The 24440-nt window shown below is 38.2% G+C and overlaps 2 protein-coding genes across 2 annotated transcripts; both read left to right on the top strand.

Moving 5' to 3' along the window:
* The first annotated feature begins 948 nt into the window (after window positions 1–948).
* Window positions 949–6315, top strand: LOC141431666 (lipase 3-like). Its single transcript, XM_074092848.1, has 8 exons — window positions 949–972; window positions 1528–1738; window positions 2324–2435; window positions 2894–3134; window positions 4194–4349; window positions 5300–5381; window positions 5590–5708; window positions 6132–6315. The coding sequence occupies exons 2-8, from the start codon at window positions 1603–1605 to the stop codon at window positions 6312–6314; spliced, it is 1029 nt and encodes a 342-aa protein (XP_073948949.1). The 5' UTR covers window positions 949–972; window positions 1528–1602; the 3' UTR covers window position 6315.
* A 1809-nt stretch (window positions 6316–8124) lies between these two features.
* Window positions 8125–23093, top strand: LOC141432279 (E3 ubiquitin ligase Rnf121). The gene is made up of 8 exons (XM_074093826.1): window positions 8125–8331; window positions 8410–8444; window positions 12073–12214; window positions 12976–13130; window positions 14217–14445; window positions 15198–15300; window positions 16891–17023; window positions 18331–23093. The coding sequence occupies exons 1-8, from the start codon at window positions 8299–8301 to the stop codon at window positions 18449–18451; spliced, it is 951 nt and encodes a 316-aa protein (XP_073949927.1). The 5' UTR covers window positions 8125–8298; the 3' UTR covers window positions 18452–23093.
* Window positions 23094–24440: the final 1347 nt, after the last annotated feature.

The raw sequence follows: 24440 nt of genomic DNA, 5'->3' as shown, positions 1-24440 counted from the left end.
CTCTTGTTCTGAGAGGAGGCCTGTGCCCAGCAGTGGGACGTATATAGGCTGGGATGAAATAGCTCGTCAAAAATAACTATTCAGACAGGCTACCGCTGAACAGCTGATTTGGCAATACACGGCACTAGACATCGAAAAATCGGAACAATCTAAATTTATGCCCATCTATATTTAATACCTTCAAACGAGCAATTACATTTCAAAATTTCTTTTTTATTTCGGGCAACTTGGAAACGGTTAGACCCTCGGTTCTTAACCTTTGTGGCTTGGCGACCCAAAGTATAAATATATTTGAAGACTGCGACCCTAAAAATATTTGAAAAATTGTCATTTTAAAAATATATATATTTTTTTATATATTTTTAAACCCGCGACCCGAGGTTGCTAGACCATTTTGATGAAATGTGCTAAGTCAGGGTTTTCGGTGGCGAACAATCGATTTAACCGGGTCTTAAGTCTCTGAAAACGCTTGTTTCGAGTTTTAGCAAGAGCGAAGCTCAGTCGACCAGGTACTGATAATAAATGAGACTGAATGTTCGTGCGTATGAAGGCTTGTAATTATACTTATGAAAGAAAATGCATTCCTGAGCCAACAATGTAAGATGCGCTCAGCCACTCATCCATAAATCTTTTGTGCATGGAAGGTCACATAAATGCATACAATTGTAATAAAGTACATTAGATAACAATTCGCTTAGTCACATCATTACGCATCTAAAACTAAGATGATATATTATATAAATAGTAGGAATTACTGTTTCCACCCACATTTTCCGTTGTCATCTTGTTTGGAGCTAAATGATTTCTTGTCCCAATTAAGATTACCGAAGTTATATTGATAAGTCGTAACAATTAAGGTGCTAAATAGTTTACCGGAAATTTGATTTAGAAGGTCGATTATATCATCAACATATAGCACAAAAATAATAGTATTACGTATGAGGCGGATGAGTGACTTGTCAAGTTATTCAAGTAAATAAATAAATAAATAAGTCACCATCGCGGCTAGATAATAAAGTTAAAGCCCCACAGCGTCTCTGACAACCTTTGAACAGTAAAATTGTTCATAAAAGAGACTTGGCCCAGACTTCAAAAAAGGTTGTGGTCACAGCCAACCGAAAATCGGCCAAGGCCGAGTCGGAGTACGAACTCGTTCATGAACAATTTTTGGAAATGTGTTGTCACAAGTCTTGTGTGTCACAAGGGTTGTGGGCATGCCCATCGTGCCTACAACGGCGGATCCGCAATTGCTTGGCCGGTACAAGCTAAAGCTACTGACTACTAACTAAAAATGATCCCAAAGAAAGATCAGCTTCGTTTGCAAGGACGGCAGTTTTTGCTGATTTGGGACCATTTCGTAATATGCACATTACATTCTTTTCCATGTCATCAAGAATAAATGTTTTCATTCTTTCTCTCTAACTATCGAGTCATCCCAAAAGACAAAAACAATCCAAAAGCATAACTGTCGTAACTATCTTGCTATACATACCCACCATAATTACATTTATACCGGTTTTTTTTCAGCCCCAACTGATATCGGCAGCCGGCTACCCAACAGAGAAGCACCGGGCCAGAACCCCTGATGGCTACATCCTCCAAATGCACAGGATTCCAACAGGCGTGCGCACCCCGCGGCGCTCGGATTCTTCCAAGGGGAAGCGAGCAGTTCTGGTGGTCCATGGGCTGTTGGGTTGCAGTGGGGACTTTGTCATCATGGGGCCAGAAAGAAGTCTTGGTAAGGACCATCTATTTATATGGATCAATGTGAGAAGAATCTTCATCATGTGAGAAGTGGCAATGGCGGGCGGACATCACTCGAAGGACACATAAACGTGGGGGGAGAAAAGGTTTGAGTACCAACTCAAAAATATCTGATATGCTCCACCGGCACGACCGATACGCGCGACTTGGTCCGGCGATTATTTTTTCTGTTCATTGCCCCAGCTTCCAAACGACCATTGTGTGGCGAACGACTCGGCCACGCAATTAACATAGAAAACACTCACCGCACTGTCATCGGGTAACTGCTATAAGAAATAAGAACAGGGTTGCATAGGATATTTTTGAATGCTTTGTTTTATCAGATGGTCTTCTACAACTCATGATTGGCAATGTCGCTGGCAAGAAACACGTAGACCATCAAAAGTTATGGCTGAGGAATCTTCAAGAGTGAATCGAGATGGCGAGTGTATTCATCTTAAGAAGTTCTATCAGATCTTATTGCCAGTTAACTAAATCTGAATCCTCAAGATTGCTTAGGCCCCTTTTCTAATTGGTTCGCAATTCGCAATGATAACATTTATGACGTTGCTCTTTTCAGCCTACATTTTAGCTGACGCTGGTTACGACGTGTGGCTGGGAAACCTTAGAGGCAACACGTATACCACACACCAGAATCTGTCAAGGAATGATAAAGAATTCTGGGAATACAGGTAAAATAGCAAACAGTAGTAACAGTTAGTGAATTTAATAGGATTCCATACCTCTAAAGGAAAACAGAAACCTTTAGGGATCTTGGCAACGTTGCATTTTTGTTAGTTTTTCTCGATTATTCCATAAAAAAATATTGAAAATTAAAGATGTGGTCTGATAGAACTCTTCTTAATGTATAAGTTAATGTGTCTACTCCAATAATTATTTGTGATAGACTATTATTCTCTTTAAACACCGTTAATAAACATTTGTTCGTTTTTAAAGAATATAAAAGTCTATCACGAATAATTATTGGAGTAGACACATTAACTTATATATTAAAAAGAGTTCTATCAGACCACATTTTTAATTTTCATTCAATTCTTATGGAATAATCGAGAAAAACTAACAAAAATGCAACGTTGCCAGCTCAGGAGGTATAAACGCTCTTAAAACTAATAATTTTAACACGTTTCAGTTTCCACGAGCACGGCAAATATGACATCCCAAGCATGATAGACAAGGTGCTCAACGTGACAGGGCTCCCAAAGATCATGTACATTGGTTACTCCATGGGCACTACCAGCTTCTTCACCATGACGGCCCAACGGCCAGAATATAATGACAAGATCATAGCCATGGTGGCGCTTGCACCGGCCGTGTACATGGATAACATAAAGCCTTTGATGGAGTTGTTGATCAAGAGATTGAATGTGCCGGTAAGTTCCATTGTATAACTTAATATCTTCAAGTCCTCACTCTTCACTCTTAGGCACTTGTCCCACTGCCGACGATGAGCGAGAAGCGAGCAGAGCGAGTAACTAGAAAAGAGCGGGCGAGCAGTGAAAAGCGAGTGTTCGAGCATGACGGGCGATTACTCGCTCTACTCGCTCGAGCCGGGCGGCCGCCAAGCTTACAGCGCTGAGCGACTATAGCTGAGCTAGTTTTATAGCTCAGCGAGTATTAGCTTTTGTCGCTGCGACAAATGATGTAAGAGCGAGTTCTCGCCGGCAGTGTGAACCGCCAGCGATCAAATATTAATATATGTCTCTTTTACTCACACAGGATCTTATATCTTTTGTTCGTTTCTTGAGCGAGAAAATAGTCGATAGCCAATCGTTTCCTCGCCGGCGGTGAGACAACTGCCTTATACACCCGCACAAAGCGTTTTCACTGCTCTTTAATTATTCTGACAGCTACAAGAATTGGAATTCCCTGTTTGAATCTACGTCTCCTGGAGATTGCAATGTGGTTTTCTTGAAAACTAGGGTGAATGGGCGAATTCTGATTCTGAACTGTCTTGATGCCAATCTGCTCTCTGATGTCAGAAAATTACGCCAACTTTCGTTTTTATCACAAGCTTTTATTTAACTTGCAACGTTTGTTTTGTATGTTTGCTAAAGTTTAACCATGTCACTTCATTGTGGCGTTCTAAGGGGGAGGCCTTTGTCCAGCATTGGACTTCTTTGGACTTTCAGTGGTCCGATATGTTCTAAATTTAGTGCAAATATTATTATGTTGGTTGGAGGTGAATGCAAGTACCTACTGTAAGTACTGGTAGTATTGTGTTTGTTAGTATACAAGATGATGCCATAAAAAAAAACAGAAAACAGTGACGTTCTTTCGAGGGTCAATTAATGTTCAATCAAGAGTTGTTGAATAACAACAGCTTTGCAGCAACAGCAGGGTCTTTGCAAGCGTCTTACGTACCCTGTAGTTATTTCTAACCTTCACGAACTGTCTGAATTGAGTGACTAACTTTTATTCCCTTATTTCAGGAAACCATGCGTACCCGTGGCATGATATCAGTGGATCTCGCGCAAAACGTCATGAGCACGGTCATAGGCAGCTTGTGCAACCCGAGGTCACCGCAGGACCTGTGTCTGAGCATAGTCTACAGTATAGTTGGAGAAGACTTCGAGCAGAACGATGCGGTGAGTGATGTGGAAGATTTTTTTATCCGCAAAGCTAATGTGCTTAGGCATAGGTGCTCCGTGTGGGCGATAACGCATCCTGGTGGGCAAAATGCTTTCAGTGCGGCTACTGGTATAAAATATTATCATCGTTATAGTCCGAAAAATTAAAGCCTAGTACTTATCCTGTGTTATGTTATTTTCATGTGTTTTTATGTACAATAAAGAGTTTTACAATACAATACAATACTTTTAGTACTACCCGACCAAGCTAAGTTTGTACCTACCTCGCGTCTTAACAAGAACAGTTCAAAAATGTTAAATTCAACAAATAGGAGACGAAAAATCGTAAGACGCGTATCGACGACCAAAAAGCTAACCGTACTAACGCGACAGGGTGGTCGAGGCGCGGGAAGGTGAGGGGTGAAGGAGCGACCATACCGCTGCTTAAAAAACGGCGACGGTACGGAATCGCAGTGACGCATCGTATGCGCTGCGCACCGTTTTTAGGGTTCCGGAGCCAAAATGGCAAAAACGGAACCCTAAAAACGCATTTTTGCATACTTTCGTCACCGCTGCTTAAAATACGCAAACGGTGCGGAATCGCAGTGACGCGCCCGTAAACGTCGCGAGTTTTGTTCGGTAAAGTCCTGACGTTTACGGCACGCCACTGCGATTCCGTATTTTAAGCAGCGGTGTGAAGAGCATGCGATAAAAACGGTGCGTATACGATCCATCACTGCGATTCCGTACCGTCACCGTTTCTTAGGCGTGTGGCCGCTCCTTGAAGCGAGCGGGATTTCGCATTCCAGCTAGATGCAAACAGCTTGGTCGGGATGTACATTATGTTGTTTAAAACGCCGCACGAAATTAATCCTCCTTTTCCTCCAAGAACAAACTTTGGAAATAGAAATAAGAAAGGAAAGAATTTCTGTGAATAATTTTTAAATGATTGTGAACATTGTTTGCAGGAAATGTCAAGCATTGTAATGGCTAGATTCCAGCCAGCTTCGTGGCGGCAGTTGGAGCATTTCGCTAAAATAGCCATGACGGGTAAGTTAATACTAGGTATTATTTAACTTCTCATTTGTATGTATGTATATCCCATGCCCACATTCATTTAGGTATAGTTCAAATGTCGCAAGGAAATGTCCACACACTACCAATGGTCGGGGTTGGCTTAAATTATAATACTTTATCCTACTAAGAGAGAGAGAGGGAGAGTTCTTGTCAGTTTAAAAACATTTTTAAAAACTTGCAGGTGTTTTTACATCATGGGAAGACGGTCTATGGGGCCAAATACGACCTTATGACCTAACGAACGTAAGAGTCCCAGTGACGCTACTCTACGGCATGAATGATCAGTTGACAGAGAAGAGTGTAAGTATCGCAGTAGCACAGATCAAAATGCCCGCTACACACACAATAAGGATTTATTGAAGTGATATGAATAAAATTAAACTGCCGAAAAAACTGAAAAGAAAAAAATAATAAACCTTTTTTGGTTAACCTTAATCTAGGTATCAGTTTGAAGTCCGTGCCTCACCACTAGCCAGGAGAAGTGGACCCTATAGTTTTTATTTTACTTTTTTCCCACCTTTGGGTTTATTTTTATATGGAAACATAAATTGACTTCAATAAATAAATTTAAAAAAAAAACAGATGTACAGTGAACTTCCTCAACTTCTGGATTTATTATAAGCACCTTGTGTACCTATTAGGTATACAGGGTGTTTATAATAAATATAGGACTTAAAGTTCTACGCTTTTTTCATGTGAAAATAAAATAGGCTTTTTTTTCAGCAAATTATGCGTTTAGCCGAAGTCCTAAACAGTACAGGAGTGCTAGAAGACGTGAGGCCTGGCTGCAGCTGGCCCAAGTTCAACCACCTGGACTTTGTCTTTGCCAAGGACGTCGGCAAACTTTTAAATAAACCTTTGACGAAGCTTGTTAATAAATTATACAATACATACAGTGGCTCATGAATTTGTTGTTTTATTATAATTTATTCCTAATGGGAAAACCGGAAAATTAAGAAAAGAAGATATAATTATATTTGAGAGAAAAGACTCGGTCAAGTGCGAGTCGGACTCGCGCACTGAGGAACCCTAAGAATTGAAGATTGTTGATGGAGTCTCGAGGATTTTGCCTGTTTTACCCGATTGTTTTTTCCCCTTAAATATAAAATAGATAATATTTGACACAAAGGAAAAAGAAAAATAAATGAATTTAAAAAAAAATGTTATTACTCATCGTAACTTAGATTTAAAGATATTAATTTAACCCTAAACTGTGCAAGCGACTCTAAGGGCATATGCTAGCTGACGCGATTTACACTGAACAGGTGGATGCCTATTGAAAAATAGTATGAGCAGCACTAACTGCACTCGCTGTGTGTCACGATTTTAACCTGCATTCGCACCGCAGGTATACGTCCGCTCTGTGCACCCGCGGCAGCTAGCGCTGACCTTTACTGGCTCAATTACTGACCTTCCCAACACTAGCCTTTGTGACCGTAGCACCGGCTCCGACCTTAATAGGAGCCACATTTTGTGAGACTGGTGCCGCTTTCACTTCAGCCACTTGACAACGATTGATCTCTGGAAATTAAAACAAACATTCTGATCCAAGATTCTGCAGCACAAATAGACGTTTATTAAGGAGTTTTTGAGGATGAATTTGAAGTTATTGGTCAATTAATGGTAATTCCTTCGAGAATTATAAAAATGGGTATTCATTTGCGCCAGATTTTGGATTCATGATCAAAATAACAAAAGCAAATTAAGGTATGAAGTTGTTGTTGTTTACGTACCCCTATTAGGCATATTTCTATAGTGATAGTGAAGTTGAAGAAGGCATGCACAAAACGAAAACTCAATATAAATACTTCACATCTTATAACTAACTAATTAATTTACGTAATGGTAAAAACTATTGCAAAATAAACTTGTTTGTTGTTGTTGTTGTTTCTTTAAAAAAATATGGCTCTGTCCATCGGAGGACAATTTTGCCAGTGTCTAGTAGTTTTTGCCGTTGTACGGTAAAAAAATTCTAGAAAACGAAATATGAGAGGTAATGGTGGATGAACGATGACAGCGCGAAAAACTATCTTCCAAAATAAACTTATTTACGACGATAACACGATAAACATAACAAAAACCCGCCACAAATGTCAAAGCATGTCAAAGTTTTTTTTTTCATAAATAGTGATTGATTAAACTTTCATTTTGTACCGATGTATCGGTACCAGCAAGGCTACTACGAAACTCGTAACTCGAAGTTCGTGTCGTGCGGTCCCTTTCACTCTCGTGTCAAACAGTGTAAGTGTCAGAGGGACCGCATGATACGAACTTCGAGTTTCGAGTTTCGGAGTAGCCCAGCAGATTCTGAATAGGATAAAGTGGAGATATATGTTTACAAGAAAAGAAGACTAAAATATTTAAAATTTTATTCAAAAGATCGTTATGTTTTGCCGATAACAATAAAGAAACAGCGTAGTTGATTAATAAATTTAAAAAAAAAGTTCAACAGTCGGGACCCTAATGGGTGGTAGATTTTTTTTTGACATTCATAAGTGCTTGTTATAGCCTAAATTGAATAAAGATATTTTGACTTTTGACTTTGAATGGGTTTGAGCTAAGAGTTTTTGAGCGTCACGACACAGAATAAGTAATCAACGACTTCGTTTGACGCCGCTAAAGGTTGACCTATACATTACAATACTCTATGGTTCATCAAATTAAATTCAACTTTTTTTAATGGCAACACAAAAATTGACAGTCACGAAGCGTCAGACTGACAGTGACATTACAGCAGAGAATTGCCAAAATGACGACTGCTTGCGGCGGCTTACGTTATATTTTCCATTAAAACACACTAATCTTTAACAATTAATGTTATCAGTAACTTAAAATTGTAAGAATAAATGCTCATAAAGTCATAGCACGTTGATTGATCCACGCAACAATCATGGATCTCCACCGGCCTGTGGATCCTAACAAGGTAAGGCCACCTCATAATTTTTTTAAGGTTTCTTTAATTTACTTTATTTATAAATGTTAATTCACTTTCTCCTTACAGACTTACGAGGAACTGACATCAGAGGAAAAACTTAGGTAAGAATTTAGAACGTGTTATTTTTTTTACGAGCACTTGTAAAATGCCGGAAAATCATCGATTTTAATTACAAGTTAATCATTATGCAAATATTTAACAGTGATGAGGCCATAAATTTAATAATCACCCCATTGTGTGATAGTGTAAATAAACTTTTTGTTATGATATCGCATAATATCTGTACAAAGTGACTATGATTGCAGATTAGTCTTATTCTAGGAACCATATGACACTGAATAAGTTGATATTAATGTGTAAAGCTTCCACCTAATGGCGTGGAAGTATACAACCAGACTGACGACCAGATGGCCTAGTGGTTAGAGAACCTGACTGTGAAGCTTGAGGTCCCGGGTTCGATTCCTGTGTGGGGGCAGATATATGTATGAAAAATATGAATGTTTGTTCTCGGGTCTTCTGTGTTTAATATGTATTTAAGTATGTATCTATATCTATATAATTATATTTATCTGTTGCTTAGTACTCATAACACAAGCTTTGCTAAGCTTACTTTGGGACTAGGTCAATTTGTGTGAATTGTCCTGTGATATTTATTTATTTATACAATGTAATCATTGAGACTTCTAAACCTTCATACTTTGACAAAATTTTGCTGAAGTTATATTTCATCTATTTTTTTGCATTTTTGAGCTTGACTTTACAATAACTATCAACTGTAACTTTTTTGATTAATGGCAACCAACAGCAGCAGTGTACATACAGTACAGTACAACACAAACTGGTTGGTCAGAAGGTTGGTGAAGCGAATTTGCTGCACAGAATAAATATACTGATGGTTGAAAGGAGAAATTTACTTAGCAAATTTTTTTAAAGATAGTGAGTTATATACATATTTGGAATCAGTAAATTTTTCTGTTGTTTGAGCAATGTCTCAAATTTTTCACAGAATTAATGCTTAGTAAATTTCTCCTTTCAACTGTCGATATACATGACATTACAATATCTCGCATAATATACTAATGCAGAGGAGACTTTAGACAGTCATAAATAAGTCATCATCTCGGCATTTGAATTGAAATTCTACTAAAAAGTCATGGCATGACTTGTATTCTTATCTAGCATAGGCAATATTTTATTGTTAATTTTATTGTTATTATCCATTACCCCTAACACTGAAACATGGAGCTAGCACTAGCACATTATTTTTAGTAAACTTAAATCTATTTTATCCTGTATGGTACAGCCACCTGCATTAATATCTGCCACAGACGAGCAAGCAAAAATATCTGACACATCCTACCAAACCAAAATATAGAGTTGTATCAGATATTTATGCACACTTTCTGTGTCAGACTACAGCATGGCTGATTTCACTTGTCATAGATTTGTGCTGACTTGCCATATCCATATGTCAATATGTGACAGTACTAATATAAGCTTCAATGTGTAATTGTTGTTTCTCTAAATATTCAAAATTCTATTACAAACATTTGTATTTTTTGGTTCTCCGCCTTTTCGCACAATTATTTTTTTTCTAAATGTTTCTCTTGTCAACTGTTTCATTTCCCAACTCACGGTTTTTTCTGAAAATATGTATTTTTTCGGAACTTTCATAAAACAAATTTAACCTAACCTACTGTGTTCTATAAAAGCATAAAGCCGAGTTTAGACTTGCAAGAAAAATCGTGCAAGTTGCATTACATTGCGAGGCCATAAAGCCAACGAGTTTGTAGTGGTCAATCGAGCTCCGCAATCTAATGCAACTTTCACGATTTTTCTAGCAAGTCTAAACTCGGCTTAAGAAAATAGACTGAGAAACATTTTTGGTTTCGGAGAAAATTGAGACTTGGCAAATGAAACATTTGGCAAACAATAATTGTGCGAACAGGCAAGATACCGTATTTTTCATACAAGTATTTGCCCTGGCCAGGAATCAAATCCAGGACCTCAAGCTTTACAGTCAGGTTCTCTAACCAGTAGGCTATTTTATCATCTAATCATTTGAATGTTGTGCAAACAGTTCATATAAATAAATAAATATCCCTTTCTTAAAGTAGGTATGTGCAAGAGATTGCTAATGCTAGCAATAAATGCCATTGTGCCAATGATGATGTTTTATAATTCACTGAAAACAACAAAATAAAAACCTACAAATTAAAATTAAATTAAAACTTTGTGGAAATCCATACTCATAAATTACGTGATTACACTTATTTATAGACAGAATTATAAATAGGTATGCAGGTAAACATATGTCGCCCTGTTAGGACAAAGCAATAGAGGGCAAATTAAGTATTTTATTTTCAAATTATATTAAATGCAATAATTCTATGCATATAATTATCCGATATAAATATTTATTTTATTAATAACAATATATTTGCACTTTATTGTTATCTAGCAATTATATTTATTTAATCTAGCCAACCTGCACATCCATACTAATACTATAAATGTGAAAGTGTGTGTTTGTATGTTTGTCCGTCTTTCACGTCGAAACGTGATTTTTGGCATAGAGATAGTTTATGGGCCAGAGAGTGACATAGGCTACTTTTTATCCTCGAAAAATGCACAGTTCCCGAGAGAACAGCGCGTTATAACCGAATTCCACGCAGGCGAAGCCGCGGGCAAAAGCTAGTACATAATAAAAGCCTGTCAAAAACCGTAATGAAATGACAATAGCCACTGGACAGTGATCCTGATGATGAAGCTCCAGGTAACAGAAACCATATTGTCTAAAGCATGGTCGTCAGCAATCACATTCAACAGCTCTTTCTACCCTCACACAATACCATGTGAAAGAAAGAAGTGGTGAAAAAGATTGTCATTCATTGTGATGTCAGGGCAGCCACATACACTCAGAATTCCGTTTCTGAATTTCAGTTTGGGATTCCGTAAATACATAACACATGTATGTTTATTTCAATTCCCAACGCACAGGCCACCATGCGGGATTCCGAATCAGGGTAAAGTTCGAACGGAAAACTACTGTCTCTAATGTGTTAGGTCCGTAGATTTGTATTGACTAGCAGAGATCCGCTAAAGGGATAAGTTCGCCTTGGTACGTGTATCTCTCTGTCAATCTGTGTTATTTCCTTTTTATATGTACAAGAAAGAGTTTACATTAAGTACATTATTCATTCATTCATTCGTTATCATGTACTTGGCGCAAAACCTTTTCATTTTGGTTTCGTTCGTGAAACCGTTATTTTTAAACCGGTTTTTAAGGGAACATTTCCATAAAGTTCTTGTCAGATTAACCGGTTTAGAACAATAAAAACCGGTTTATTCCGGCGCAGGATAAACGTCGTCGCCCGCCGGTTTATTTAGGTTATATACCTTCCGCCGCGACTTGTATCACAAAAACTATAAAGGTATAATTCTAATAATTGAATAGGCACTATACCGTTAAGCGATTCGAACACAATCCGACGTAAAGACGTCGCATAAAAAATGTATCTCAAAAATGCGTCAAAACTGAGTATTAAGTAATGAACTTTTAGGCCGATTTATATGGCGCGTGGTATAGTTAAGTTCTTAAAAACGTTCGCGTTCTTATGAAAGTTCGGAGTTAAACCGAATGAACCGGTATTTACCGCTATGTTATAAACCGGTTCCGCGCCTTGCTTTGTGGACTGTTATAGGCTGATGATGATGATTCTGCTTCAGGTATGACCACCAGAAGCTGCATGAAATGCACAAGGGGCATGAAGGCATGCATACCACCATGATACTGATCCTGATCGGGACACTGGTTGTTGCACAGTTCGTCGTCGTCGAGTGGAAGAAACGGCACTACCGGTCTTATGCTGTAAGTGTGCCTTTAAAGCTAGCAGTACAGTGGCCTGCATTAATATCTGCCACAGTGTGGAGCGAGCAAAAATATCTGACGCATCTTAATTCTTACCGGCCCTAGAAATAGAGTCGTATCTGATATTTATGGAGTCCAACCAATAGAAACGCTTCAAATTCAAATCATTTATTCAGTAAATAGGCCGCAATGGGCACTTTTACACGTAATTTTTTTTAAACTACCAGCGCTTTCGGAAAGACCATCATTGCCAAGAAGAATGCGCCGCAAAAAACTTGGCAGAAAGTCATTATTTCAACATAAAATAATTACAAATAAAATACTTAAAAGTATACAAATAAATACAAAAAAATACAAAAATAATAATAATAATAATTCAGGGATGTATGGAGCCCCTTAGTTACAAAACAAAACACAAACTATTATCTACGTTCAGTGGAAGTGTAGACTGCTTCCACCGTCATAAATTGGAAAAAAAAAAATAGTAATAACAATTTAATTCTGAAATTTACATTTCAGGTCAAGTAACCATCAAGCTTTTGGATTCCGAAGGCAAGTTCACGTCTGCCGCCTTCAAAGTTAGCTCACTTACGTAGCCTCGCTCCGCTGAGCTGTTTCCACTAGAGCGGTGCTGTGCGAAGATAGGCAAATGAAGTGTTTCTATTGGTTCACGAAAAACACATTCCTCGCTGATCTTTGGTGAATACGCAGCTTTACCGAGGCCAAGATGTTGATGTGTGAATTGAATGCTCTTTCCGCAGTTATTCACGATGGTGGCGATGTGGTGCGTCCCCCTCATAATGAGCGCGCGCAGCCACTGGTGGCGCTTCGTTACCATATGGAGCGTGTTCACTCTGCTGACGGCGCTCGTTATGCGCAAGAGCAGCATCAGACCCATGTCGGCCACCACGCCCAGGTGAGAAGGTATATTGACTAGTGCTTCATCCCAGCCTATATACATCCTACAACTGGGCACAGCGTGACGTGGGACGCCCTCAGACTAGGTGGAGCGATGTACTTCGCAAGGTGGCTGGCCAAAACTGGATGAGAGTGGCTGTGTGCTCAGTGGCATGCAGTTGGAGAGACCTATGTCCAGCAGTGGTTTAAGATCGGCTGGTGATGATAACTGGGCACAATGAGCGCGCAGCCACTGGTGACGCTTCGTTACCATGTGGAGCGCGTTTACTGTGCTCACGGCGCTGGTTATGCGTAAGAGCAGCATCAAACCCATCTCAGCCACCACGCCTAGGTGAGAAGGTATACAACCCCCGACGCAAAAAGAGGGGTGTTATAAGTTTGACCGCTATGTGCGTCTGTCTGTCTGTGGCACCGTAGCTCTTAAACGGGTGGACCAATTTTAATGTTTTTTTTTTTAATTTTAAATTAGGTTTTCTAGCGATGGTTCTTAGACATGTTTCATCAAAATCGGTTTAGCCGTTTTTGAGATATTGAACTTTGAAGTGACTAAAGTCGGGGGTTTTCCAACTTTTTTTTGGTTAGGTTAGTTCTAAGCAAGTGTGTCGCTGATGTCTCTTGAGTTACGGGATGGGATAACAACACTCAAAAGCCGATTGATTCACCAGTGGGCACAGGCTCCTCTAATAATGAGCGCGCGGTTGGTTAGATTAATTTACCAGAATCGTTATTTCCTAGTAGCGAAATTTCCATTCGCATTTCAGAGAGATGTCAAAGGAGGCAGATTAATTTGGCATTTTTGCAAGGCATTTTGCTCCAATTGCTTAATACAATAAACCAACTTAAAACTAAAAAAAGGCTGTCGAAGTGTCCAAGGTTTGAAATAATCAGCACACATTTTATTTTGTTTTCATAAGTTTTATAAATTTATTATTTTAACCTCGTAAGGCCCAACGTCCTAAATTTAGGACATTCGTCAAAGCTAATGTCAAACTTTACTAATGGGCATTAAGTTTCAAATTATAATGATCGAAACAAAATTTGACATGGGCTTTACGAGGTTAACAAAATTACTTTCCTCCCACAGGCTAGTATACAAATGGTTCTACCTCATCTACAAAGTAAGCTGCTTCATCGGAGTCATCGGGTACATCATCATGATGCTGACGTTCCTCGGGGTCAACATGGCCTTAGGACAGAAGCCGCAGGCCTGGATGGACGTTGGCATGGTGCTGCTGTTCTACGGACTGTACTTTGGAGTGCTGGGGAGAGACGTGGCTGAGTATTGTGCGGACAAAATGGCTGCGTCGATAGGGGTGAGTTGTTACACGCACACAAACATCCCGCCTGTATTCCCAAATGGGGTAGGCAGAGCACACGAAACGTTGCCGCTTCGGAGCCACTTTTAGAAATTTTAGGTTTGTCGCCTACGGTATACCTATACCTATATCCTCAGTCGCCTCTTACGACATCCACGGAAGAAATGGAGAGGTGGAATTCTAACCCGGCACCACACGGGGTTTTAGGAGTTATGTAAGTTAAACCCTTACTCGACCTACGTAGTATGTTTTTAGTTTCATGGCCCTAACTTTTATGGTTCAAGATAAAACTACGTAGGTTGAGGACAATGATATGGTTGAAAATATATTTTTTTGCTACGGAAAAATTCTCACGCTTATGAAACGTTTGAAATTAATTAAAAACTGTAATGGTTTCTCCGATAGATTTTGTGAAATTAAAATGTTACATAATTACAATTCATATAATATAACGTTTAAATATTGTGTATTTATGGTTGCCGAGTGGACTTTTGAATGGTCTGTTTTTTAATCCGAGATACTAAAATGACGTTTGATGTGTTACCTGTTTTTAGCGTCTCATAACAATTATATCGGAAACCGAAATCATAGGGCAGCACTATTCGTTTTATGCTGGCCACATTATTTTTACATTTGACATTTCTTTCAGACTGTCATTTTAGTATCTAGGTTTCAGAAATAGACCATAGGTTGTCTTCAGATATTTACGGAGAATATTTGTATCACGAGTGAGGGGGTTATGTTTCCAGTACTACACTCAAGAAGGCATACCGACGCGCCAGTTGGAGAGCGACGTGTGCGCAGTCTGCGGGAACAAACTGCTCGTCGCCGTCAACCAGGAAGGAGTTTTAGGTGAGCTTTAACCAATGGCTTTCGCCCTCATTAGAAATACCTTCAGGAGTTTTCATTGTGAATGGATATGACTTTGATGAAGAAAATCTTCCCCTATCTCTGTTGAAACACACTTAATGGAATTCTTATGGGATATATGTACCTATGTCATGTATATCATTGATGGGGGGGGGGGGTGACCCCTTTGAATCCGCCCTCGCCAAGTTGTCAGTGGCTATTCGCTCGTATATACTTATAGCCAGTACTTAATACTTTTCTTTAACATTGGCACTGGCAACGAGAAGTTATTTTGTTTGCCACTCAGAACCGCATCATAAAGAAATGCATGACTGTTGATTCTTTCCATTGCATTGTGGCAATTTTTTAACCGGCGTGCCTCTGGTACTTTGAACTGGTATAGTATAATAATAAAAAAGCATAACAAAATCAGTGAAATTCATGCCTTTGGTGGAATTTACTAGATATAATACCGAAACCGCAATGCTGTATGCTTTACGCAAGGCGCCACGAGAATTATGTATTGGTAATGAAATGACAATCCATGCACGATCAGCAAAAAAAAACTGTATTGAAAAATATTTTTTAACAAAAGCTCCTTTCGACTGGGGCAAAGGAACTGACTCATGCATACGTATGTATTATATAACGCGTGGGCTCTTCAGAAAACCAGCGTTGCTGCACACAACGTGTGGCAACACTTGCTGAGTCGAGGCATTTTTACGTAACTTAGTTTTATTTTTAGTTTAGCGGTTTCACCACCTATCGATTAATTTTATTTGACGGATAAATGTGATGCCGTCTCCGTCTATTCGATCAAAACAAACAGAGACGGCATCACATTTATCCGTTGTACGAGCAAGCAACGTACATTTAGGCAACTAAGCAATTTCAAGTTGACCTCATTTACTTAGTCAGGTATTATTTTATTTCTAAATGCTTTAATTTTAATTCCACTTCAGCCAATAAGCAATAAGCCATCAAGAGCGCCGCGCGTACTCATAATCATTAACCATCATTTTAGATTTAACTAGATTATCTAAGTGTTTTTAAAACAATAAATTCGTTTAGTAATTTTGTTGAATCTTTAATTGCATCGGCTAAACCCGAACATCCGTCAAATAAATTTAATAAATGGATGGTGAAACAGAGGGGTTAGCGTTTTAGTCTTATTACTGAATCTAACTTTTTATTGTGTAATAGAATTAGATTATAATTTCATACATAACAATTGTGGCTATACCCTACCAGGGTGCATAATTTCTGTAAGTACTAGTATTTATAAGTCTTTTCTTATGCTTTTGCCAAATAAATGAATGAATACTGTAAGGTGGTGGTACTGATGCAACCAAATAAATCTTTCTTTCTATCTTATTTATAACTAGCCGTTGCCCGCGACTCCGTCCGCGTAGTATTCGTTTATCCGGCGAGAACTATATAGTTATATGCAATTTTCCGGGATAAGAACTATCCTATGTCCTTATCTTATACCGAATTTCATCTAAATCGGTTCAGCGGTTTAGACGTGATTGATTAACAAACATTTACATTTATAATATTATATAGTAGGATTTGTTTGTGTTTCCCTTGCAGAGAACACGTACAAGCTGTCGTGCGGGCACGTGTTCCACGAGTTCTGTATCCGCGGCTGGTGCATCGTCGGCAAGAAGCAGACCTGCCCGTACTGCCGGGAGCGCGTCGACCTCAAACGCATGTTCACCAACCCGTATCCTTTACCGCGGGAGCGCCAAAGTTCGCATACTCTTCGCAAGTCATACCGTATTTTTTGTCCGAATCATCGTTTGACATAATTTTTTTCCCACTGTAACCTTAAATTTTTCTGAAAATTTTAATTAGTCAATCTATAGAAAACTATAGGTTAGGTTAGGTTTGTTTTATAACAATTCTGAATAATCATTGAATTCATAGAAAAAAACCGGCCAAGAGCGTGTCGGACACGGCCAAATATTTTTCTAAGGATTTCGTATTTTATACGGAATCTTCCAAGTTTAGGTAGGTATATTTTATACTTAGGCTGCTATTTACTCTTAGGGGCTGTTTCACCATCCATTGATTAGCGTTAACCGACGGTTAAATGTGATGCCGTCTCCGTCTATTCGAACAAAACAAATAAAGACGGCATCATAACTAACCGCCAGTTAACACTAATCAATGGATGGTGAAAGAGCCCCTAAAGGCTTTTTCGGACTAGGCTAGTATTTTAGTCTAGTAGCGAGTAATTTAGTAGCTAAACTATTCGCTACTGCCTAAAAAATCGTTCGCATTACAGTCGAGTAAAGCTCACAAGTCAGTGGTACTCTTCTTCACGTCAACTAATGAACTCGACTAAATCGACAGGTTCGGACTTGTTTAGCCGGCGGCCGAGTGAGCACGGACGCGTGGTGGGGGGTTCTACTCGCTACTAGACTACTAAAAAAAATAGAATAAAATGGATGTGCTCGACTAAATTACTTACTAATCCACTCGACTAATTTTTTGGTGTTCAGACACGTTTAGCTACTTAATTACTCGCCACTAGACTAAAATACTAGCCTAATCCGAACAAGGCTTAAATTACTTACTAATCTGCTCGACTAATTATTTGGTGTTCAGACACGTTTAGCTACTAAATTACTCGCTACTAGACTAAAATACTAGCTTAGTCCGAACAAGCCTTTAATCTTATATCCTTAAACGAGCAATTCTTGTACATTTATTTATTTATATCGGTTATGTATGTCGGAAACAGCCCTAACGATTAGGACGAAAGTTGCTTTGTTGTTTTGAGAAGACACGCGTTAGCTATGATGATACAAATTGGTTAATTTATTGAATGCGTTACTTTTCGGAGGTCCGTATCAATGAACTAAAACAAATTTTGCTCACCCGCGATCATGGTAGCCACGTTTATGCAAGAAAAATCTGCTCTCGTTTTTGAGATATTGAACATTGAAATGACAATTGGGGTTTGGACTTTTCTAAGATGGTTAGGTTATATTCAGTTTGTTCCACAAAGCCTTAACCATGTCTCAGTTGGGACCGCCCCCACTTACTGTACGGGCAGCTGCTGGACTGGCTCCGTTGGCTGGTCGCGTGGCAGCCACTGGTGATGTTCCTGGCGCAAGGCATCAACTGGCTCTTCGGGCTCGAATGAGATACGAACACCTTCTACTTGACTTTCCAGTGCGCTTAGACTTTAAGGGTGAGTGCTATGGCCTTGGAAAAGATGCTGGCTAGCGTGAACTGATTACAGACATTTTGTTTTGCAGTCTAGACATTCTATGTGGTATGTACTATGTCTCAAAAGTAATCTGGGGTGAGTTTTTGGAATCCAAGTGCGAAATTGCATTTGAAATATATCATGAGCTCTACGGTGAAGGAAAACATTATGAGGAAACCTACACACACTTGCAAAGAAACTATATCCCCCCAAAATGGTACCTCTCAGACTGAGAAGGAGAAATTGTTAGCTTAGTCACTTCCTATACTCCGTTTAATTTAAGATTTGAATTAACGGTCAAATTGTAGCACACGTTTCTCGGTGTTTCGAACACAAATGGACTAAAAATACCCACATATACATTTATTGGCGGTATTTATTCTTTTTTTATTACAGAAGTTAACCCAATTTTAAATAGTTTCGTTGTTTTATTTAAAAACGTGTGCAAATTTTACCGTTATGTTTCAAATGTTAAAATAGATGGAGTATAGTTATGTATAATGCACTGTAAGTATTGTGCACAAAATTATTAAAATGAGTGTTTGATTCGCCAACAAATTGTTTTGCATTTTGGCGAAATATTTCTTAGGGAATGTGTATAATAAAATTTTACAATAAAAAAAAAGGTTTCCGTAGGCCGTAGGTCTTTTTGGCACTTCACATACAATATTGAATTGTTCGTAGGTTATGTAGGTTTCCGCATGATGTTTTCCTTCACGGTAAAGCTACTGGTTGATATCAACTGTAATTTCGCACATGAATTTCGAAAAACGCAGGTCGAGGCTGGGTTTGAACCCACGATCTTCTGCTTGAGAGGCCATAGGTCAAACCACTAGGAGGTCACCACGGCACTGTATTGTATACATCCCGTAAAAATATATATATTTTTTTTAAGAAACAGTTGAGCAAACTTGTTTTAGTAATTTACACCAGGGATACAATATAATACGACCAAAAATTACATTAGAGCTAAAAACTGCCACGAAAACGATCTCTGAATGTGACAAAGTTCCATGTATGCTCAACAATTTCAGTCCGTGATGGTTTGCGTTAACCAGCGTCTACTCTACAGGCACTGGCAAGCCAAAGTTATCATTTCTTTACGCTGATAGTTTCAAAACAAAGTACATGCAGCGAAAAAATGATTGGTAACTTGAACTGGCCTTGTGGGCATTTTAACTGTTCTGTAGAATGTTCACGATACACTTACAGCTCTGGCGTTATAACTTTAGTATTTTTTGCAGGTGGTAGGACCTTGTGCAAGGTCCGCCCGGATTGCTACCACCATCTTGCTCGCTAATCCTGCCGTGAAGCAGCAGTGCTTGCACTGTTGTGTTTCGGTGTGGAGAGTAAGACAGCCGGTGAAATTACTGGCACTTGAGGTATCCCATCTTAGGCCTCTAGGTTGGCAACGCATCTGCAATCCCCCTGGTATTGCAGGTGTCTATGGGCGGTGGTGATCTCTTACCATCAGGAGACCCACTTGCTCGTTTGCCATCCAGTCAAATAAAAAAATTTTTTTGACGCGTTTAAAGACTGTTTTTGTAGCGATATCTTGCCTCTTAACGCTCTGGATTTAGGGCATAAGTCGACTGTAATGAATGACTGACTAAGTTTCAATTTATCGGCGCGAGCCCTAGCGTACTATATAAAGTTTTTTTTTTAATAATAACTGCTGAATTAATGGGTTTACTAATGTTTCGGCGAATAACGTTTGGCAATATGTTTCATTTCGCAACTTTTCATTTCCCAACTGTTTAATATTTCTGAAACTGTAAATATTTCAGGATTTTTATAAAACTAACCTAACCTAACCTAAAGGGTTCTACACGGTGGCCCTGAAATAAATCCTGAAATATTTACAGTTTTACAGCCTTATTCATAAAAAATCCTTAATTGAGGTTTGATCGGTCTGTTACTTAGCAGACTGATTAAGCTTGTTAGACGGTTGTCAAGAAGTATGATTCATAAACGCTTGCTAGCAGTCTGCTAGTTGCTGAGCTGCTGATAGACGGATTAGATGCGTTATGTTGGCCACCTTGACAAATCAAAGACAAAAAATGGCCTAATCGATAATTAAAAAAAATTTTTTTGACAGCTGTGACAGTTAATTAGCAGGAAAAAAAAATAAAAAGCGAGATGTTTGTTTTCCCGCCGCCGTTTTATGTTGTGCAAAAAGCCATAATTATGTTAATCATCCTTATTTTTTTTCATATTTATTGTTGCTAATTTAGAGGATTTTTAAATACAAATTCCTGAAAATAAATTTTCCTGTTTTTTTTTTTTAATCTTTGCGTAGCCCTGCCTTCACTATAAATATCTTCGATAAGGTTTTTTGCTCTTGTCAAAGTCAGCTGTTCAAACTTGTGGCGGCCATTTTGTGACTTAGCAGGGAGATAAAGGAGGGTCTACGGTCCTCTAACTTTAGCAGAGCCTTGATCGACTGATTAGCGCTAACAGACGTTTATGAATCATGTTTTTTAGCATCGGACCTTCAAGGAGCCTTCAAGAAGGCTCCTAACTTTTTATGAATAAGGCTGTTAGAGTTTGCGAAATGAAACAGGTTGCGAAACGTTACGTTGCGAAAAGGCAGTACTCGGAATTAATGTACTATATAAAGTACAACTTATTCAATGAAATATAGCACGTTAAATATGCTTAAATAATTTTATAAAATTGTAAAACTTATGACTCTCTCAGGTTAAAAGCGGTACATCACATCAATTAGAAAATTAAAAGCTTTTTAAAAAATCGGGACACAAGAAGATATGATAGTCAAAATTTAAAACTTAAGAGGATAAATATAATACTAGCTCAAAGTCCAGGATCATCGTTATTTGTGAATATTGTACATAGTGGTTGAAACGCCTTACCCTTGCGGTGCTGAATATTTTTTAACGTCCCGTTAAGCTGGTGCTAGGCTTTTGACGTTAAGCACTAATTCCTTACGATATTATTGTAAATATTTGAGTAAAAGTAGGTCTGGTACCACCTTAGCTAGATGTCTGGTAACACCATTGCTTGCTCCGCTGCCTTGTCTGTTTAGTTTAATTATAAACATATGTGTACAGTGAGAACGCGCTTACGCAAAGCGGAGCCGATATGTTCATATTCGTAACTTGGTACTTATTTTTGAAAACACATCACTTAAAAATATAATTTAAGTGATTTTTATATCAATTGGATTATGAACGTCTAAACTCCGCTTCTTTGCGCCCTTACACGTTATTGCTTTGTGGGCCAATCAACTTTTTTACCGACACTAATCTGTCCGCGACATTTTGCAAACAGTTGCAGATTTTTGTAAGTAAACACGTTTTTTCTGTAATTTAATAGATGGTGTACATGAATACATGCCATCCTACGTAAGTTCAACCTATTAAACCGTGAAATATCTATATATTGTTATTGTCGTAATATATATATATATTGTTGGAAGTACGATTTTTTGGTAACGCCAGAGACAATTTTGGTAACGCAGGAGACGCCCAAAGTGTCGGTAAAATAGTTAATTGGCCCTTGTACAAGTATATTTAAGCAGAAATACAGCCAGTGTAATGCTAAATTTGTATAAAGCATATTGGCTGACTCATTGTAAGCCGATACAGTGGCAGTTATTCGTTTTCTGCAGTTTCAGCCTGAACGGCGATTTGAAGAAATTGTATTTTTTTTAAGTAGCCCGTAGCCCACTGCTGGGCAAACAAATTGTATTATAATTGAATATAATTTTAAATGTAATTTTGATTATGTTAAGTGTACCTATTGTATTAAAAAATATTTTTTATATTTAATAAATACTGAATAAATAAATATTGAATGAGTAAATACACTTAAAAGCAAACTATGGATTAATCGTGGATGTATGGCCGGTATGAAACATATAACGTTCATTCTTGAAAAAAAAAAAGTCTTATCTTATACTTAGGGGCTGTTTCACCATGCATTGATTAGCGTTAACCGACGGTTAAATGTGATGCCGTCTCCGTCTATTCGAACAAAACAAATAGAGACGGCATCACACGTAACCGCCAGTTAACACTAATCAATGGATGGTGAAACAACCCCTTAGTCTCAAATTATATCAAAGAACTTTATTTCAGCGTTCTTTGATCGACATCTGACTTAAATAATAGATGGGTCATACAGCACCTAGCAAAATTTGTGTCACCTTTCTTAAAGTTGCACTTCGATCTAAAAACAGATTCTATTTGTGTGCTTCGAGGTTGGTTTGCTAACACCACCGTAAATAAAAGTTGTTTAATTATTTTACCAACATTGGTCGATGTTCAAACTATACTGACTGCAATTTCTTTAAAAAAATGCAATGAAAAAACTTTTACAGGGATGATCCTTCAGACTATCCTTACTACATGCTTCCTATTTTTTTTATTTAAGTATATATATGTATGCTATAATTGATAAATAATCGGCTAGGCTTGCAACACATGTTTTTGAAAAATGTGAAAGTCAGTGAAGGTGAAATGGACTAAACGAATTTCGAAAAAAAAGTTGTATCGTAAGCATATTGTAAGATTTTATATGGAAATAAAATGTACAGTCGGTGTAAAAATATGCCGATCCACTTTTTTATTTAAATAAAATAAGATAATTGAGTAGATTCCTGAGTAAAAATAATATAACGTTTTAGTGCGTCGATTATATACTTACTCAAAGTAGTATAAGGGCCACTTGAATTTCACCGGTACAGTGAAATCAAAAAAATATGTTTGCGTTTTTAATTGAATACATTTAATTGGATGAAAAGTACTTGTATTGTACTGTGTTATGTTGTATTTAAAAACCATTTTTAGACAAGGAATGTTATTATAAAGAATTATATTGATTAGTATTTTCGTTTTACCCATAGACTTCGTGGCCCTTTTTTTTTAGTACTATCATAAAATATTGGACATGTATTTTTCTTTATTGAACAACAAATTAAAGATGCAGCGCGTCAAGGTTCGGGTGCGGGGGGGGGGCAAAATTTTATGAGGGTTATCACGTATAAATTCGCCGCTAGAGGCGCTAGTGTAGCAAGAGGTCTCCGAAACGTCAAATGTCACTGTTTTTGGGTGAGCTACGCGGGTTTGTTTATAATTAGAATAATTTTGTGAATAATTTGCAATACCTGAATTAATTATGGCAAATATGCGTTGCGGGGCAATGAATGTCTGTTTTGAGACAGTTTTGTCTTTCGGAAACCTTTGTCCTCCCTTTCCGAACAAAACGTACGCAAGACGCACTGACGCAGCACTGTGCTCAATTACGTCTCACCTCTATTAAGCAGGCCTTGTACTACGAAATTGAAAATTCGATCTTCATATCTTGCCATCCCGCTGGCGCTAATATTATTTAATACGAGTGTGAGAGGGACGGTACGACACGAACTTCGAATTTCGTAGTAACCCCTCCAGGACTTGAAATTATAAAAATGTATCTATTTCAACCTCTCAAAGATGTAAAGTACTACGGCCTTATTACGTCGGAATAAGTGTCTGTGACACATATTTTTGAAGGGTTAGTGCTAGTGCAAATAAGTCCATATTTTAGCACTCGACTGTACTATTAGTAACCGGTAATACCGCTTTATTCCAATTATATTGTATAGTACTGTTTAAGGCTATTATCACGGTGTGGTGAAATTTTTGTTGCGAGACATATAGTATTTAAAATTACCCTTAAAGCGAGAGAGGGTTAAATTATGCATTGTGTAGAGTTCCGGCTAACACATCGTTATTTTGTCATATTTCGTTCAGAGAATTTTAAATCTTACTAAAGTAAATAGACGCTCGTAGCGAGTCGAGTCGAGACGGCTCAGGATGACTTCGTCCCACAGTCCCATTTCGTCACCTTCTTAATTCGTCCTCATTCGCATATACTGTTCTGATTCGCCAACATTCCTACATCGTCACTTTCCTATCTT

The sequence above is a fragment of the Choristoneura fumiferana genome, chromosome 10 (genome assembly GCF_025370935.1).
Source record: "Choristoneura fumiferana chromosome 10, NRCan_CFum_1, whole genome shotgun sequence".
Lineage (NCBI taxonomy): Eukaryota > Metazoa > Arthropoda > Insecta > Lepidoptera > Tortricidae > Choristoneura > Choristoneura fumiferana.
This window is presented reverse-complemented; position numbering and strand designations above follow the sequence as displayed.